Genomic DNA, 20,236 nt, shown 5'->3' with positions numbered 1-20,236 from the left:
TTCTACCAAGCTGTTATTTAATAAGTCTTAACCAATTAATGTACCATTCCCATCTAAAACCATAAACCTTATTAAAACCAAATTCTGGAATTGTTGGGTTATCTCTCCTGTCAGCAGGCAAAGATAGAAAGAGACTTACTTATCCTCTATTTATCTCTTCTGTATTTTCAAAATGCATGCTGTGAAGATCTGGCCTTCCTTGGGTGCAGGGGAGGTCAGCCCAGGCATGGTTATGGATGAGGGGGATCCTCATCCTTTGCAAAAAACTGCAAAACAGTGGTGAGGGATCATTGTATTTTATGGCCCCAACTAAAGACAACAAGAGAAATATCTGCTTGTATGCAGATGTTTTCAAGAAACTCCCTCTGTCTAACGATGAATGACATAGTGATAATATTGCCTCTTCTCTAGATATTCCTCTGTTGCCTCATGTCCAAAAATACTTGAACTCAGTTCAATACATAGAAGAGCTACAAAAGTTTGTGGAAGATGACAATTACAAGTAAGTATAAAATTCTACAACTGACTAGGTAACCTTTTCTTTTTCCTTCTAAAAAAGTGAGTTTTATGTAACAGAAACCTTGAATACAATAATGAGCAGGCAAGAGACCCTGCTTTCATTTAGGTAAATGAATCCAACCTCAATGCTGCCACTCTCTTACTTCCATAAGTCTCTCTTTCTTTACTATAAGGAGACTGAGAAGAAATTGGAGTTAGAAAATAAGCAACAGTAGTCGTGACTTAAATTTTTCCTTTAAACATTTTATTTTATGTTATTGTTTGAGGGATAGATATTTAAGAAAATTAAACATTAAAGTTGGAAAAAATCCAATATAGTATCTTTACTCTGCTGTAAAACTGCAAAATGCTGTTGAAGGCAGAAAGTAAACAAACTGATCAGAGTAGAGATTTTTTTTTTCATTACTCTATTTCAGTAATTTTAGGTCTTGTAACAATAGAAAGAATTTAAAATGCAGAGTGGAATGTTTTTTTATTTGGAAAACCCTTTAAGCATAATAGAAGGGATACAGAAGTAGACAATGAAAATAACAGGCATGGAGAGACTTGCATATGAGGAGAGAGTGGAAAGATGGAACTGTTTGGAGAGGAGATATAAAGTAATAAAGATATACAAAGTAATGAATGGTATAGCGAAGGTAAACTAGGCACTCCTCTTTACACTTTTTCATATAAGAACTAAGGTGTATCCGATAGAATGGAAAGAAATACATTTACATTTGATAAAAGGAAATTACATTTTATACAACACTTAATTAACCTGTGTAACTCATTTGCCACAAGATATAATTGATTCCAAGACCTTAGCAAAATTCCAAAAAGAACTACATGTATCTAAGTAACTATTAGAACATCCATAGGTTTATGGGAGAGATTAAAAATTATAAGGGATATAAATCCTCATGCTTCAGGGCATAAGCCAATCATTGGTGATAGCTAGAAAGAAAATTCCATGGAATTCCAAGGAAGCTGTTCTATAATTGTTCATTAGAGATTCTTGCACCTTCTTGTGAACCATCTGGTGCTGACCACAGTCGGAGATTAGATATTGGACTAGAAGATATAGTGAATTGGTCCAAAGTAGCGATTCCTATCTTCATTTTATCAACTAGGCGAAGTCAATGGAGTCATGTGGTTTAACTGAATGAGGAATATGATTTTAGCAGTGCATATGCCTTTGTATACTGAGAAAATTGTGGAGATAATAACTTTAGTCTCTTCAAGGTGAAAGGAGATGGCCATTACTACTTTGAGAAAACCAATTGATACTTAAATCTTGTAGCATTTTCTTTCTCTTCAAAAGAAAACTACCCCTTTTCTCTTACAGGTGAAGGGTCAGAAAGGTAACTATCTACAATTAAGATAGTTACTTAAAATTAAGTCTCAGAAGAAAAAGTACTTAAACAGTTTCCTTTTTCATGAAGCTGTATTGAACTGGTAATTTTAAAATGTTAACAATATTGTATAAATTATTCCTGTGGCTAACAAACCTTTAAACTTTTATTTTCTAAAAAGTTCTTCCTAACTTCCTGTTAATTTAAAAACGGTCAATTCATCAAAATGTTCAGCAAAAAGCAGTTTGCAGCTTTCCAATAGTATTGAAGACATCATGGAAAAGTAAACAGCTTGAATTATTAACCCAGTCAATATGATTATATATTGTATCAAAAATCTACAGAAGGATATTTCATTTGTTTTTAAAATAGTAGAGCACATTTCACTGGTGATGTTTACCCCTTCACATAACATATGAACAAGGGGTCATCCAGTGAAATTAATAGGTAGCAGTTTAAAACAAACACGTGGAAGTACTTCTTCCCACAACGCTCAGTTGACCCGTGGAACTCATTGCCAAGGGATGTTGTGAGGGCCAAAAGTATATCTGATTCAAAAAAAGAATTAGATAAGTTCATGGAAGATAGGTCCCTCAATGGCTATTAGCCAAGATGGTCAGGGATGCAACTCCATGCTTTGAGTGTGTCTACCCCTCTGACTACTAGAAGCTGGAACTGGAAGATGGGGTGGATCACTTGATAAATTTGTTGTCTTCTGTTCACTCCCTCTGAAGCATCTGGCCACTGTCGGAAGACAGGGTACTGGGCTAGACGGATCATTGATCTGACCCAGTGTGGCCATTCTTATGTTCTTATTGGTTAAAATTTATAGGGCAAGGGTTCTCAAACTGGGGGTCGTGAGGTTATTACATGGGGGATCGCAAGCTGTCATCCTCCATCCCAAACCCCGCTTTGCCTCCAGCATTTAAAATGGTGTTAAATATATAAAAAAAAAAATTAATTTATAGGGGGGGGGGTCGCACTCAGAGACATGCTATGTGAAAGGGGTCACCAGTAAAAAAGTTTGAGAGCCACTGTTACAGGCCACTGTTACAGAACAAATTAAAACAGAGGATAACAAATGGTTTTGCCTATTGTGACTCCTGCATGTCCCTTTTTCTTTTCATCACTGCTGTAGAAAGCAGAACATCAAGTACAATAAATATAAACTTGGGTTAAGTAAAAAAAAAAAAAAAAAAAAAAATGTGGGTTGGTTGTTGCCCCCTTTTAATTGCTAATGAGTGATATGCATATCTGAAATTTCTCATATGTGCATAGCCTCTCTTACACTTGTGATAGCAAAACTTCTTGCAGCATAAGCCAACAAATATTTTAGCTTTCAAAGCTTTACATTAAAACACTTCAGGTTCCTGATAAATTAACGCTTTAACTTCTATTCCTTTTTTAATGCAGGCTTTCATTAAAGATAGAGCCAGGAACCAGCACCCCTCGTTCTGCTGCTTCCAGAGAAGATTTAGTAGGTAAATGCTTACTTACCAGAAGACATCAAAATTTGAAATCCATTCTCCACTGCCTTTGAGTTACTAGTACAAAAAATATTTTCCTAAAAGTGAAGTGCGATAAAAGATTTACAAAACGTATTTGTCATAAAAATTCTAAATTTGTTCTGTAAGTAGACTCTTGTTGTCATAGGAACCTGAGTCAGTTCCTTGGTTTAAATATGAAATTTAACTTTAAATTTAAATATTCATTGTCTGCCATGTCACACTAAATAACTTCATATTTGCTGTTTTCCCTCTTAAATACCTTTTCTTTCTTGGAACAATTACCTGTCAAAGGTGTATATCTTGTTTGATCTGCAGCATACAAGATGTACATTTAAAAATGATTTATGGTGGGATTTTCAAGAGTCTATGGGACTTAGGAGCACAAGTTCAAATATTTTCAATGGGACTTGTGCTCCTAATTCACTTGGGTGCTTTTGAAAATCTACTATGTCTACACGACGAAATTACTCCGATTTTACAGAAGTCGATTTTTGGGAACAGATTGTATAAAGTAGAGTGCACGCATCCACACTAAGCACATTAATTCGGCGGTGTGCGTCCATAGAACCGTGGCAAGCGTTGACTTTCGGAGCGGTGCACTGTGGTAGCTATCCCGCAGTTCCCGCTGCCCATTGGAATTCTGGGTTGAGCTCCCAATGCCCGATGGGGCCAAAAATTTGTCGCGGGTGGCTATGGGTAAATGTCGTCAGTCAACCCCCCCCCTCCGTGAAAGCAACGGCAGACAATCATTTTCCACCCTTTTCCCTGGATTGCCCGAGCAGACACCATAGCACGGCAAGCATGGAGCCCGTTCAGCCTTTTTTCACTGTCACCGTATGTCTACTGGATGCTGCTGACAGACGCGGTGCTACAGTGCTACACAGCAGCAGCTGCAGCTCCTTGCCTTTGCAAGTTAGCAAAGATGGTTACCAGTCATACTGTACCGTCTGCTGCTTTGCAAGTTGGCAAAGACGGTTACCAGTCATACTGTACCATCTGCTGCTGTCATGGGTGCTCCTGGCTGGCCTCTGTGAGGTCGGTCGGGGGCGCCTAGACAAAAATGGGAATGACCCGCAGGTCATTCTCTTCTTTAAGTTTTGTCTAATAGAGATTCAGTGCTGCCTAGAATATCAGGCAAGCCTACTAAAGAACCACAGATGCAAGCAGCCGCTCCGGGTCAGAGCCCCAGACATCCCGCAGAAATGATGAGCTGCATGCCATTCTAGGGGGTGCCCGTACAACAACCCCACCCGTTGCTTCCCTCCTCCCCCACCCCTCCCGGGCTAAATTGGCAGTTATCCCCCCATTTGTGTGATGAAGTAATAAAGAGTGCATGAATTTGAAACAACACTGACTTTATTGCCTCTGCAAGCAGAGATCAAAGGGGGCAGGGGAGGGCGGTTGGTTTACAGGGAAGTAGAGTGAACCACCATTCTGCACTTGCTCAGCCTATAGTCTGTCCATCATGGCCTTGGAGATTTATCCGAGTTCAGATTGCTGTCCAGAGCGGTCACAGTGGTGCACTGTGGGATAGCTCCCGGAGGCCAATACAATCAAATTGCGTCCACACTAACCCTAATTCGAACCGGCAATGTTGATTTCAGCGCTACTGCCCTCATCGGGGAGGAGTACAGAAATCGATTTTAAGAGCCCTTTATGTCGACAAAATGGCTTCGTTGTGTGGACGGGTACAGGGTTAATTCGATTTAATGCTGCTAAATTCGACCTAAACTCGTAGTGTAGACCAGGCCTTAGACTGAAAGTACAATTATTTCTTTAAAATAACTGCTCCTAATATATTATAAAAGAAATGCTATTAAAGAAGACATCTGGTTAACTAGCAAAAGATTCAGCCTATGTAAGGAACTGGTGTAACCACAGGTCAGGGCCTGTGAGCCAATTTACCCTCTGAAATAATGCACATTTAGTTTAGAAATAAACTTTTTCAACATTACACATTTTTACAGGAAAATTATTATTAAAATTTAGCTTGAGGGTATGCAGTAAGAGAAAATGCTGTGGTACATAGAATCTTAGAATCATAGAAATGTAGGGCAAGAAGGGACCTTGAGAAATCATCTAATCCAGCCTCCTGCACTGAAGCAGGACCAAGTATACCTATACTGTCTCTGACAGGTGTTTATCAAACCTGTTTTTAAAGATCTCCAATGACAGCTATTCCACAACCTCCCTTAGTAGCCTGTTCCAGTGCTTAGCTATCCTTATACAGTAGAACCTCAGAGTTACAAACACTTCGGGAATGGAGGTTGTTCGTAATTCTGAAATGTTCGTAACTGAACAAAACGTTATGGTTGTTCTTTCAAAAGTTTTCAACTGAACAACGACTTAATACAGCTTTGAAACTTTACTATGCAAAAGAAAAATGCTGCTTTCCCTTGATATTTTTTTTTGTCGTTTACATTTAACACAGTACTGTACTGCATTTGCTGCTTTTTGGGGGGGGGGGGTCTTTTCTGCTGCCTGATTGCATACTTCCAGTTCCAAATGAGGTGTGTGGTTGACTGATGTGTTCGAAACTCTGAGGTTCTACTGTAGTTAGAAAGATTTTCATGCTGTCTAACCTACGTCTCCCTTGCTAGCTAACCTAAATCTCCAGATTAAACCCATTACATCTTGTCCTATGTTTAGTGGACATGGCAAACAATTTATCACTGCTGTCTTTATAACAACCCTTAACATATTTGAAGTCTTATCAGGTTTCCCCTCAGTCTTCTTTTCTCAAGACTAAATATGCCCTTTTTTTTTTTTTTAAACCTTTTATCATTTTTGTTGCTCCCCTTTGGACTCTCCAGTTAGTCCATATCTTTCCTAAAATGTGGTGCTCAGAACTGGACATAGTACTCCAGCTGAGTCCTCACCAGTCCCAAGTAGGCAGGACAGTTACCTCCCATATCTTATTTACAACACTCCTATTAATATACGCCCAAACAATATTAGCCTTTTTACCCACTGCATCACATTGTTGACTCGTATTCCGTTTATGATCCACTATAACCCCCAAATCCTTTTCAGCAGTACTACTGCCTAACCAATTATTGCCCATTTTGTAGTTGTGCATTTGTTTTTTTTCTTCCTGAGTGTAGTACATTGCACTTTATTGAATATCATCATGTTGATGATATTGTCCAATTTGTCAGTCACTTTGAGGCTCTTGCCACCCCTCCCAGCTGGTGTCATCCAAAAATTTTAGAAGGATACTCTCCACTCCATTATCTAAATAATTAATGAAAATATTGAATGGTACTGGACCCAGGACTGACCCCTGCCAGACCCCACTAGATACATCCTCCCTATTTGGCAGCAAACCATTGATAACTACTCTCTGAATACAGCCTTTCAACCAGGTTTGGAACTACCGTGTAGTAATTTCATCTACAGCACATTTTCCTAATTTACATATAAGAATGTCATGTGGAACTTTCTCAAAAGCCTTACTAAAATCAAGATATATCATGTCTACATCTTTCCCGCTATCCACTAGGCCAATAACCCTGTCAAAGAAGGAAATCAGGTTGGCGTGGTATGATTTGTTCTTGACAAATCCGTGCTGGCTATTATGTACAATCCTGTTATTCTATAGGTGCTTAGAAAATGATTGTTTAATAATTTGTTCCAGTATTTTTCCAGGTATCAAAGTTAAGCTGCTGGTGTATAGTCCCCCTGGGTCCTCTTTGTTCCCCATTTTAAAGATAGGTACTACGTTTGCCCTTCTCAGTTCTCTGGGACCTCATGCATCCTCCATGTGTTCTCCAAGATAATTACTAGCATATGTGTCTCTAAGGTTACAGGATACATTAAAAAAATTGTATTTGGGTAATCATAGAGTTGCAGGACTAGAAGGGACCTTGAGAGGTCATCTAGTCCAGTCCCCTGCACTCATGGCAGGACTAAATATTATCTAGACCATCCCTGACCGGTGTTTTTCTAACCTGCTCTTAAAAATCTCCAATTATAGAGTTTCCACAACCTCCCTAGGCAATTTATTCCAATGCTTAACTACCCTGAGAGTAAGGAAGTTTTTCCTAATATCCAACCTAAACTGCCCTTGCTGCAATTTAAGCCCGTTGCTGCTTGTCCTGTCCTCAGAGGTTAAGGAAAACAATTTTTCTCCCTTCTCCTTGTAACAATCTTTTTTATACTTGAAAACTGTTATCATGTTCCCCCCCCCAGTCTTCTCTTCTCCAGACTAAATAAACCCAATTTTTTCAATCTTCCCTCATAGGTCATGTTTTCTAGACTCTTAATCATTTTTGTTGCTCTTCTCTGGACTATTTCCAATTTGTCCAGATCTTTCCTGAAATGTGGTGCCCAGAACTGGACACAGTGCTCCAGTTGAGGCCATATCAGTGCAAAAGAATTACTTCTCATGTCCTGTTAGAACACCCTTGCTAATTCATCCTGGAATTAATTTTTTTTTCTTTTCAATAGTGTTACGTTGTTGACTCATATTTAGCTTGTGATCCACTATGACTAGGGCCCTACCAAATTCACGGTCCATGTTGGTCAATTTCACAGTCATAGGATTTTAGAAATCAAGCCACCGCTCTCCAGCCACCAAGCTCTGAAGACTGCCACCCATACTTCTGTGCTATACCATGACACCCCTACAATAACCTTGCGAACCCCTCCCCCACACAACCCTCTTTTGGGTCAGGACCCCGTTTGAGAAATGCTGATCTTCCCTGTGAAATCTGTATAGTATAGGGTAAAAGTACACAAAAGACCAGATTTCACGGTCTGTGACACATTTTTCACAGCTGTGAATTTGGCAGGGCCCTAACTGTGACCCCAGATCCCTTTCTGCAGTACTCTTTCATAGGCAGTCATTTCCATTTTGTATGTGTGCAACTGATTGTTCCTTCCTAAGTAGAGTAATTTGCATTTGTCCTTACTGAATTTCATCTTATTTACTTCCGACCATTTCTCCAGTTTGTCCAGACCATTTATAATTTTAATCCCATTCTCCAAAGCACTTGCAACCCTCCCAGCTTGGCATCGTCCGCAAACTTTATAAGTATACTTTCTATGCCAGTATCTAAATCATTGATGAAGATCTTGAACAGAACTGGGCCCAGAACTGATCCCTGCAGGACCCCCCTCGATATTCCCTTCCAGCTTTACTGTGAACCACTGATAACTATTCTCTGGGAATGTTTTTCCAACCAGATAAGCACCCACCTTATAGTAGATCCCCCACTTGGTAAGGCAACTCCATTTTTTCATGTGCTGTATATTTATACTTGCCTACTGTATTTTTCACCCCATGCGTCTGATGAAGTGGGTTATAGCCCACGAAAGCTTATGCCCAAATAAATTTGTTAGTCTCTAAGGCAGGGGCGGGCAAACTTTTTGGCCTGAGGACCGTATCGGGTTTCAGGAATTGTATGGCTGGCTGGTTAGGGGAGGCTATGCCTCCCCAAACAGGCAGGCGTGGCCTGGCTCCCACCCCCTATCCCCTCCCCCCGCTTCTTGCCCCCTGACGGCCCCCTGGGACTCCTGCCCCATCCACCCCCCCTGCTCCCTGTCCCCTAACTTCCCACCACCCCATCCAACACCCCCTCTCCTTCCTGACTGCCCCCCAGGGACCCCTGCCCCATCCAACCACCCCTTCTCCTTGGCCCCTGACTGCCCCCAGCTGCCCCATCCAACCCCTCCTCTCATTCCTGACTGCTCCCCCAGAACCCCTGCCCCATCCACCCCCCCGCTCCTTGACCCCCGATTGGAATCCCTGCCCCTGACTGCCTCCTGTCACCCCATCCAACCCTTCCTGACTGCCCCCCCTCCCGGGACCTCTGCCCCATCCAACCACCCTTCTCCCTGACTGCCCCCGGAACCTCTGCCCCCATTCAACCCCCCTGTTCCCTGCCCTCTGACCGCCCTGAACCCTATCCACACCCCCGGCCCCTGACCACCCCCTGAACTCCCCTGCCCTCTATCCAGCCCCCCTCCCCCGCTCCCTGCCCCCTTACTGCGCTGCCTGGAGCACCATGACAGGCAGCCGCACCGCCCGGCTGGAGCCAGCCACGCACCGCGCAGCACAGAGCACTGGGTCAAGCCGGGCTCTGCAGCTACGCTGCCCCAGGAGCTCGCCGACCAGAGCATTGCGCCAGTGGCTCAGTGAGCTGAGGCTGCGGGGTAGGGGGAACAACAGGGGGCTAGTCTCCCAGGCCAGGAGCTCAGGGGCTGGGAAGAACGATCCCGCAGGCTGGATGTGGCCCGCGGGCTGTAGTTTGCCCACCTGTGCTCGAAGGTGCCACAAGGACTCCTCGTTGTTTTTGCTGATACAGACTAACACGGCTACCCCTCTGAAATCTATCTCCATCTAGGTTGTATTTCCCTAGTTTGTTTATGGGAAGGTCATGGAAGGTAGTATCAAAAACCTTAGTGAAGTCAAGATATACTGCATCTACCGCTTCCCCCCATCCACAAGGCTTGTTACCCTGTCAAAGAAAGCTATTAGGTTGGTTTGACACAATTTGTTCTTGACAAATCGATGCTAGCTGTTACTTATCACCTTATTATCTTCTAGGTGTTTGCAAATTGATTTTTTAATTTATTTTCTCCATTATCTTTCTGGGTATAGAAGTTAAGCTGACTGGTCTGTAATTCCCCGAGTTGTCCTTATTTCCCTTTTTTATAGATGGGCACTATATTTGCCCTTTTCCAGTCCTCTGGAATCTCTCCCATCTTCTGTGACTTTGAGAGGATAATCGCTAATGGCTCAGATATCTACTCAGTCAGCTCCTTGAGTATTCTAGGATGTATTTCATCAGGCCCTGGTGACTTGAAGACATCTAACTTATAGAAGTAATTTTTAATTTTTTGTTCCCTATTTTAGCCTCTGATCCTACCTCATTTTCACTGGCATTCACTATGTTAGATGTCCAATCTTTACTAACTTGTTTGGTGAAAAATGAAACAAAAACGTTATCTAGCACTTCCGCCATTTCCACATTTTCTGTTGCTTTTTCCCCACTGACTGTCTAACGGGCCTATCCTGTTCTTGGTCTTCCTCTTGCTTCTAATGTATTTGTAAAATGTTTTCTTGTTACCCTTTATCTCTAGCTAGTTTAATCTCGTTTTGTGCCTTGTGTTATTTGTTTATATTCATCCTTTGTAATTTGACCTAGTTTCTGCTTTTTGTAGGACTCTTTTTTGAGTTTCAGATCATTGAAAATCTCCCGGTTAAGCCAGAGTGGTCTTTTGCCATGCTTCCTATCTTTCCTATGCAGTGGGATAGTTTGCTCTTGTGCCCTATATAATATCTCTTTGAAAAACTGGGCGCTCTCTTGAACTGTTTCTCCCCTTAGACTTGCTTCCCATGGGATCTTACCTACCAACTCCCCGAGTTTGCTAAAATCTGCCTTCTTGAAATCCATTATCTTTATTGTGCTGTTTTCCCTCCTACCATTCCTTAGAATCATGAACTCTACCATTTCATGATCACATTCACCTAAGCTGCCTTCCACTTTCAAATTCTCAACAAGTTCCTCCCTATTTGTCAAAATCAAATCTAGAACAGCCTCTCCTCTAGTAGATTTCTACATTCCAAGAACTTGTTGGATAATCTGTGCCCTGCTATGTTGTTTTCCCAACAGATGTCTGGGTAGTTGAAGTCCCCCTTCACCACAGAGTCCTAAGCTTTGGATGATTTTGTTAGATACTTAAAAAAAGCCTCGTCCACCTCTTCTTCCTGCTTAGGTGGTCTGTAGTAGACCCCCTACCATGACATCACCCTTGTTTTTACCCCTTTTATCCTTACCCAGAGATTTTCAACCAGTCTGTCTCCTATTTCCATCTCCGCCTTAGTTGACATGATCTTTCACAGTTTCCTTAAAGACACTATTTTAGTGTATACAAGCAAAGGAACAGAATTAAGGTGGTGATTGGAATCTTGAATCTGAATTTCCTGATCTTTGTGCAATGAAATAGCAAAGTTAATATTTTGTAAGGAATCTTATCTATCAAGAAATCAGATTGGGCACCATTGCATCCAAAACCAGTAAGGCTACCTATTAAGCTAAAGTTGAATCTGCTTCTCCTGTTTTATTTGTGGCTTTAAGACAACTATCTAAAGAACAAAAGATAAGTAAATGTGCTATACAGTATGTCTACACTGCAGTTGGCTTCTACCAGTTGACTCAGGCTCACGGGGCTTGAGCTAAGGGGTTGTTTAAGGGCTTGAGCTGCAGGGCTTGAGCTAACGAGTTGTGTAGACATTCAGGCTTGGACTGCAGTCCTGGCTGTAGGACCCTGCAAGATGGGAGGGTCCCAGACCCGAGTGTCTATACCTCAATTAAACAGCCCCGCAGCACAAGCCCTGTGACCCCGAGGAAGCTGGCATGGACCAGGTGCAGGTTTTTAACTGCAGTGTAGACAATACCCATCAATTCCTATACAGCCAGTTTCTCCATTCCCAACAGACTTGACCTGGCTCTGCTTTGCCTTTGTAATGCTCCAGGTTTTTTAACATATTTATTATTTTAATAAGAATAAATAATATTATTTTAAAATGACATAGAATAATAAAATGTATGGTTGCTTCCCTCTCTGTGTCATGGAGAAAAAGCCCTTTTATTTCACAATGATGTTAGGAGGAATAACTACTTAATGGTAAAACTATGTTATAAAGATGAAAAGGTTAAGATCAAAAGAAACCTTTTCCTTATTCCTTTTAGATGCTTCCTTTGTATCAGAGTATGCCAAAAGACACATTACTTGTCTAATGGGAATGTATAGTATAATGGTTTGACTTTTTAAAAGACTCAAATGTTTATATTCTTATTGCTTTTTTAACAATACACCTCTACCCCGATATAACGCTGTCCTTGGGAGCCAAAAAATCTTACCGTGTTATAGGCGAAACAGTGTTATATCGAACTTGCTTTGATCCACCGGAGTGCGCAGCCCCGCCCCGCCGGAGCGTTGCTTTACCGTGTTATACCGAGTCGCGTTATATCGGGGTAGAGGTGTAATTATCAGCTCCTCTTAAACTGAATTTTAATTTTGTACTTTAGCAAGATCCTGCAGTATTTTCTCAGAAAGAATCTTATACAATTTTTAGAAAGATATGAACCTTGTGGTGTTGGGTTTTTTTGGAGGGCTGATAAATAGCATTTGAAATAGTCACATTGGTATTTCTCATGCTCAGTTGGAATTTTCTATTTTTCCTTTGCTCACAGGCTCTGAAGTGGGAGCATCTCCACAAAGTGCACGGAAAAATGTTGCAGCTGAAGGAGCATTACTCCCACCAACTCCCCCATCACCTAGGAACCTGATACCACATGGGCATAGGAAATGTCACAGCTTGGGATACAAGTCAGCATTTTATTTACTTTTACGAGTTTGAGCATTTACATATTGGACTGTCTTCTGACAACAAAAGCTTTTGCTTTAAAAAGTGAAGTATTTAATTAGCAATCTTTCTATATAAAGACCACAAAACACAGCTCATATTCTGGAAGGAATTTATGCAAGAAACAGGGTTTGTCCATTCGTTAATCAGTTTTTTTTAACTTGCATTATGATGTCTTACTGCTTGCCTCTGAAAAGTTGTGTTCCTTACAGCTCGCCTTCTGTGAGTGAGTCTGACTCAGGAAACGATGAACCAGATCTTCCTCAGTTAGAGTACCTGACCTGGATTTCCTCATTGCACACTTAACATAAAATTGCTTTTTAAGTAAAAATAAAAAAGGTCCTGATACTTATGTGATTTAAGAGCTTGCATGGATTGCATCTTGTTACCTGCAGCAATTTGGGTTTCCTTTATTTTTTGAATTTGCAAGAGCAGATCCCATGAGATTCCAAATCTGCCAAGTACAATATGATTGCTTAGAACCAGAGCACCTTTCTCTATGTGAAGCTGAAATAATTCTGTCTCACAAGTTTGCTCATTTAGTATGGTACTTCAAGTAGTAGATTTTTAATAGTTTTTTAAGCAAGTGGTGTTCCTTTTTAATCAGTTATCCTTCTAATTAATATTCTCCTTTCCCTTATGCCTTCCATAAATTACACCTGAAAGGAATTGAGTCCATAACTAAGTGCATCCAGCTTTTATTGTTTTGAGATGAACTAATTATCTCCAATTGTATGAGACATGTTGAATTATTTCTTTCTGTAAACTTGCTTGCATGAAATTTAACCTCTACAATTGCTGTTTAAAGAAGAAAAACATCCTATACATGCAATGAAGTCCCCTCTATCCCAAAAGAATGGAGAGAAAAAAACTTTTTGTTTTGGACTTTTGTGCTCCTTAATTTTGTAACAGGCAAACACACTTTAATGGGACTGTCGATTTAAAAGTTGTGGTAAAGCCATTCTCAGATTTGTTCTGTCCTAACAGAACTCTAAAGCAGGGGTCGGCAACCTTTCAGAAGTGGTGTGCCGAGTCTTCATTTATTCACTCTAATTTAAGGTTTTGCGTGCCAGTATACATTTTAACGTTTTTAGAAGATCTCTTTCTATAATATATAACTAAACTATTGTTGTATGTAAAGTAAATAAGGTTTTTAAAATGTTTAATAAACTTCATTTAAAATTAAATTAAAATGCAGAGCCCCCTGGACCGGTGGCCAGGACCCGGGCAGTGTGAGTGCCACTGAAAATCAGCTCGTGTGCCACCTTCGGCACGCGTGCCATAGGTTGCCTACCCCTGCTCTAAAGGAACCACGTAGACTTTATTATATATATACTTTACCAAATATTGGTACACAGCACTGTATCTCCAAGACTCACATTAATGGCAACTCGAGTCACAGAGCCAAATCTCTGTGCACTGCACTGGAAATTTATCCCAAATGATTGACTGGTTTCAGAACTTCTTCTAGCTCAGTAGTCTCTAGCAATAACAATGTTTACCTACAGAGAAATGATAAACTGCTAATTTCATTTTTTCTTCGAACTCTCCTTTTGTGTATTCATAGTTCTTGAAGAGCTGAGATTTGTCCTGTTAGCTTCTGAGATTCATGGCAGTAGCTCTAACAGAGCTTATAATGAGAAGTTAGCTACTATGTGTTCGTGTACCCATTATAGCTCAAGACTTCTGTGTAGAGTTGTATGGGACAGGATCTGTACTTTTCTGTATCCTTAGGCAGTTCTGAATTCCACATGAACTTAAAATATGGAGCTCTGTGTAGAATGTTACTTTTAGAGAACAATAGTTATACAGGTAAGAAATTCTACACTACAGTGAGAATACCAGTCTCAATGGATTCCTACACACTGGCTCTTGCATCTGTGGGAAGAGCTGGCAGGAACTCAGAAGTTCTAGCTGTCAGAATCAACTGGTGTTGGTTTGCTCTCCCCAATGCTCTGATGAGCTGTGATTGACTATTGTTCATGAAGGAGTTCCCCTGGCACTGCAGACCATTAATCAGTAACACTTGTCCCATGTCAGCATAAAGTTTCTCAGTTTTGACTTCTGTTTCCCAGTGTACCCTTTACTATAGTCTCTAGTCAGTCTCTAATTAAAACATTTGGATATTTTTTTTAATAGAGGCATTTTCCACCAAGATACCTATTGAGTTTTGACATTCCAATGTGCTATTACCCCCTTCTGCTCCACTCTGAGCTAGATATGGTCCAATTGCATCATTGACACTCTGGCCTTTGGTCCTGTTTACATCATTCTTTTAGAGAAGCAGATTCATTCTTCCTTCATGAAGCATTTGATTTTAAAAAAAAATATTGAAAGTCCAATAAAAATCATGGAGTTTTTATTTGCTCTTTCATATTGACTACTCTTAAAAACCCATGCAGAAAAACTTCTAGACCAGCTTTATATCTCACATGGCACTTACCTTTTGCTGAGGCAGATAGTCAACTTCCTTTTAAGCTATAATTAAATCTGTTCCATGGCTGAGCAACCCTCCTTACCCTTCTTTTGAAAATATACCCAAAAACTATGTCAGTGTCTCCTCAGTTCCCTTGTCACCTCAAGGAGCACGTTCTAGAGATTATTCTCTAATTCATCTCTTTCATGTGAAAGCTTTATAAACTACAATAAAAACATGACATTTATCTGTGCAAGTATGAGGCTAATGTGACCTCGTTTTGTCCCTAGCATATAAAATACAGTTAATTTTCAAAGTTCTTATAATTAAATTAAAGCACTTTCATTTTCATTCAGATAAATGTTATTTCAAGCAACAGTCATCCCTCGGTCCTCAGGGGCATTGTGCAGTTTTGGTACTAATAACCCATGCGAGTTATACCACTAGAGTTTTGTCAATGACCCAACTAAATTATCAAGGGGTGCACAGCAAACTACGTATTATTCTTTAATACCTTGAAACAGTGGCTGTTGAAATGTATTAAGAATATTTGTATCCTCATTTGTTCCAGTTTCATACACAAAATGAATACAGCAGAGTTTAAAAGTGCAACATTCCCCAACGCAGGACCAAGACACCTATTGGACGACAGTGTCATGGAACCTCATGCCCCATCCAGAGGGCAAGCAGAGAGCTCCACCCTTTCGAGTGGAATTTCAATAGGTGAGACATTTTTAAAATGTAGCTGTGCTAGTAAAAATGTGTTTTAGTACAGTTGACTTGAAGGTGTGTACCAGCAGGACTATTATAAAATCGTAATAGCGTTTTAGAACAAAGGTAGGCAGGAATGTGCAGTGGGGGCGGGGGGGACTGTGTGTGAAAAGTGGCCGAATAAATGGCATGACCTGAACTACAGCTGAGAGATCATTATTAGATGATTGTTTTTAAACCTATTCAGTGATGCATCCAAACAATAATTGTTTTACCACTTTCTTTCCAGATATTTTTCCAAGCAAATCCTTTGTTCAAATCATGCCAAATTAAAACTTTTTGCCTTTTGGCACTGATCATTATTTAAAATGTAATACTGAATTAACAACACAAATTTAAATTGTAGAAAAGAGAACCTCAATCTAGTAAGTTTTCTTACTGGAGAAGGTGGTAATCTTCACGTTTCAGATAAGCACATACTGAGTGTGCATTAGTAAATTATTGATGCAAGTTTCAGGTGCAGGCTTCACCCATTAAACTACATGAGAAACTTGTCTGTTAATTGTGTGTCTTATAGCTTAATAGAGTATTGCTCATTATTTTGAATTCCAGGTTTTGAAAACAATTTTGGTGGATAAGGGAGTTTAAGTTTTATCCTTCTACTGGGAGAAATAGCTCCTAGTAGGATATGTAGTGATAAAAAAAAAAGATTAAAAACAATAAATATATTCAAAATAAGAGGAGACAGTTGCTTGTTAAAATTTTCTACCAATTTTTGTTTCTAAACTTTCCTGCGTCATTTAGGGCTTGTCTACACTAGCGATGTAGTCTAGTGTACACTTAAGTCGATGCAACTTACGTCTCTCAGGTGTGTGAAAAAGCCATCCCCCTGAGCGATGCAAGTTACATCGACCTAAGCGCTGTCCACACGAGCACCAATGCAGCTGCACCGATGTAGCACTGTAGTGAAGACTAATCCTTAGACTCTTTTTCCCTCCTCCTACTATCCGGGAGCCAGGCTACCCTTTTAAGTAGCATTTTATGCCCCAGCATCTATGTTCAGCTGACCTTCATTGACGACTTCAGGAGTTGCAGTTGTTCAGCATCTCTCAGGATTAAGTTTTAGCTATGTAATTCTCAATTTAGCTTATAAAATAAAGGTTGCATTAAAAATCACTGGCACTTCTGTTGCTGTTGAAAGGGAGCTGGCACATTTTGAGAAATTTAAAATTTTCACTTTCCTCTGTCTTTTTCTGCTCCTTTCCCCTGTGTGACTTCTGTTATATTTATTTGTCTGTTTGGTCCACTTGCCCACTCACGCATTTACTATAGTGGGTGGTCACTGATATGTTTTGCAGGGGGGGGTTTTAGGGGTGAAGTCCTAGATGTGTACCTCTGGGAGTCTATGCTTGAGTGTGAAATCCAAATGGTTCAACCAGTCAATAAGAAACATAGCTTTTGTCCATTAAAATTCAAACAATACTATAATATGTTTATAGTCCATCCAGTCTTGCAGAAATTCTCTTGGGCCCAAATCCATTTCTAATTTCAGACTAATTCCTCTGACCTTTCCTCCTGGAGGAAAGTGGTAAAAATTTTAGAATCATTAGTGTCTGTATATTCCTGCCTTAAACAAAGACAACAGTCTTTACTCCAATGTGTTCCAGTTTCTCAAGTATAACTCCAGTCCTTATCCTTATGGTGGCAGAAGCTGTAATGCTACAGGGTAAGAGAAAGATATTTAACTTCAACTGAACTAATTCAAGAAAGCGTCTCTTTATAAGAACAGTGTCTTTTCAGGTTTAAGTTGAAATAAAAATATGTATCATAGTATCAACATTTTTATGACTTTTCCTATTAAGTCACACTCCTGAAATACTTGGATTCCAAATGAGATTATATTTTTATAAATAAGTGGTGTGTGTAGATAGGTTACAGTACATACATTTGCTTTCTATTTTTGGGACCCTATCCAGTAGGAGAGAACTCCACAGAACTGCTGTGTGATGCGGCCCCCTGGAGTACACTGTTCAGGTGTTTGGAATCCTTCTAAGTCAGAAGCAAACTGCTTTGGGAAATCAAATCTGGGGCCTAGGAACAGGAAGATAGTCACCTCTGAACATGCAAATAAATGACTTTCTTTTCTCCTAAACCTCGGTCTCATGCTTGGTATTGCATAAAGCTACATATAAGTTAACTGAGCTTATGGCAAGGGCATAAATTGAGGAAATAACTGAGGGCTGTGAATACACAAGTTTCATTTTTAGGTTGTTACTACAAATCCAGGGCATACAGTCACTATCCAATGTGTTGTGTGTATGTTTTATCTCTCATGGACAGTATAACACATTGTCCTTCTCATTTTGACAGTAGTATTGGGAGCAGTAGATGTATACTACTGGTTGACATTCTCTGTCTTCTTGATGTTGGTACTCTTTATTTTAGATTTTGTTTGTTTGTTAGGCAACCGTCTGTAATTTAATTGGTGTTCCAACTAAAAAATAAATTCTAAAACCCATTATGGTGGCCTTGTGATAGGATAGAGCTGAATCACTTTGGGAGCTTGGTCTTTGAGAAGTTGGTGAGTAGCCTTATCCCATAGGATACTTGCATTGGACTGGTGCACTTTTATTAATGATTTTGACAGAGCTGTCAAATATATGCATTAAAATTTACAGATGCCAGAATAGGTAGTGTTAGAACTTAGTGATATAGCGGTCTTATAAACTTAAGTAGAATATGAAATATGATGGACCAAATTTATTGCTGCTGTTAGTCAATGGAGTTACATAAATTATGAATTTGACCCAAGGTAAATCTCTGTAAAATGATGCCCTTGAGTATAAACAGTGTGCAAGATAAGTAAAATTTAAGTAGCCCTGAATTTATTTAAAATATTGTAGGGAAAAGTTCTGATTTTAATAACAGACTCAGCAGGGGTAAATTGGCTCCATCCCTAACTTCAGCAGAGCTGTTTGTTTACAGCAACTGAGGATCTGGCCTAACAAAGAGGATCCCCAAAGAAAAATTGGGCTTGTCCTTTTTTTCTTCATGATATCTAAAGAAGGCTGAAATGTTTTTCCTGAGAAAGATCTCTTTCCACTTGTGTTTTAGGTTAAAAATTCAAGTGCCCTCTAGGCTAGAGATGGTCTATGGTGATTGGAGCACTAGAATAATGATGACATCATAGGAGTCAAAAAAGGGAGGAAATTTTAGTCTGAATATTTTTTTTAAACTGTCGGGTTTGTTTGCATGTTTGTTTTTATTAATACTCACTTAACTTATATGATGAACATCTGGATATAGAAAGCCTATATTAAAGATTCAGCACCCTCATACTTTCAGTCAAGGTATTAGAGCTCACAGTAAACAACCCTGAGATCTCTGAGGTTATCCAGCCAAATCAGTGAACACCAAACTTGCCATTCCTGATATTTCAAAGGTTGAAAACCTTTCAGGCCTTCTTTCTGCATTACAAAGTAGCAAATAAGTACAGAAGCCCATTTTTTTAAAAGCCTGCACAAGTCTAATTTAAATTCTGAGCCTAGTAGTTATTACCAGTAAAAAAAGCTAATGGGATGTTGACTAGTATCAAGCACAGTATGTTGCATAGATGCAAGGATGTTTAAAGATTTTTCAGATGAAGTATTTGAAGAAGCTAACAATAGTTATAAAATTTTGCCAGAAGGATCCATTTGAGGCCATTGGAAAGACCAAATATTGAGGACACATAAAAGAAGAATTTAAGAAGATGGTATTTTACGGGAAGTATTGAATGGGTGAAGTGAGGTTTCCTGTTGAGTTGATAGAGTAAAATAGTGTATTTAGGGTATTTAAAGAAAACTTGGCTAGCTATATAAAGTTTAATAAGTTAAAGTGAGTTTCAGTTTTGTAGCTGAGCTCCTTTTGAGCAGGGTGAAAAGGAGTGCGGATCTGAGATAAATATTTCCTGCTTATGCTTTTTTTCTCGATTTTTGGGCATTTTATTTTTTTTGAGCGGGGAGAGGAGGTTGGTTTTCTGGGGAAGTAGCCACAGCTGGGCTATGCCCCAATCAGGCCACAGCTGGCCTGTATAAAAAGGCTGGGAGCCAGGAGCTCAGAAGTCTCTCTCTGCACTCAGAGAGAGAAGGGCCTGGCTGCAGGGAGCTAAGACAGAGTACCTGGGTGGAGCAGGGCTGGGGAAAGGCTGAGGAGCTGGGGAGCTCCAGCCTGGATAGCCCCAGGCTGTGGCCTAGTAGGAGGCCAAGGGGTACTGAGGATTGCAGAGGGCAGTCCATGGGTAGGCCAAGGCAGCAGGTCCAAACCCAACCTTACCTGTGATGAGTGGCCTATACTGCAGTCTGCCCCAGGGAGCGGGGGCTAGTTGGTGACT

At 40.1% G+C, this 20,236-nt stretch overlaps 1 protein-coding gene across 1 annotated transcript in view; it reads left to right on the top strand.

Moving 5' to 3' along the window:
• RALGPS2 (Ral GEF with PH domain and SH3 binding motif 2) overlaps positions 1-20,236 on the top strand; it is a 260,231-nt gene that overhangs the window by 184,853 nt on the left and 55,142 nt on the right. The window contains exons 10-13 of the mRNA XM_065408804.1: positions 412-502; positions 3,267-3,334; positions 12,565-12,700; positions 15,725-15,876. Coding sequence (XP_065264876.1) covers positions 412-502; positions 3,267-3,334; positions 12,565-12,700; positions 15,725-15,876 — 447 coding nt within the window. The remainder of the gene's footprint in view (positions 1-411; positions 503-3,266; positions 3,335-12,564; positions 12,701-15,724; positions 15,877-20,236) is intronic.

This window comes from Emys orbicularis, chromosome 8, assembly GCF_028017835.1.
Source record: "Emys orbicularis isolate rEmyOrb1 chromosome 8, rEmyOrb1.hap1, whole genome shotgun sequence".
Taxonomy (NCBI): Eukaryota; Metazoa; Chordata; order Testudines; family Emydidae; genus Emys; species Emys orbicularis.
This window is presented reverse-complemented; position numbering and strand designations above follow the sequence as displayed.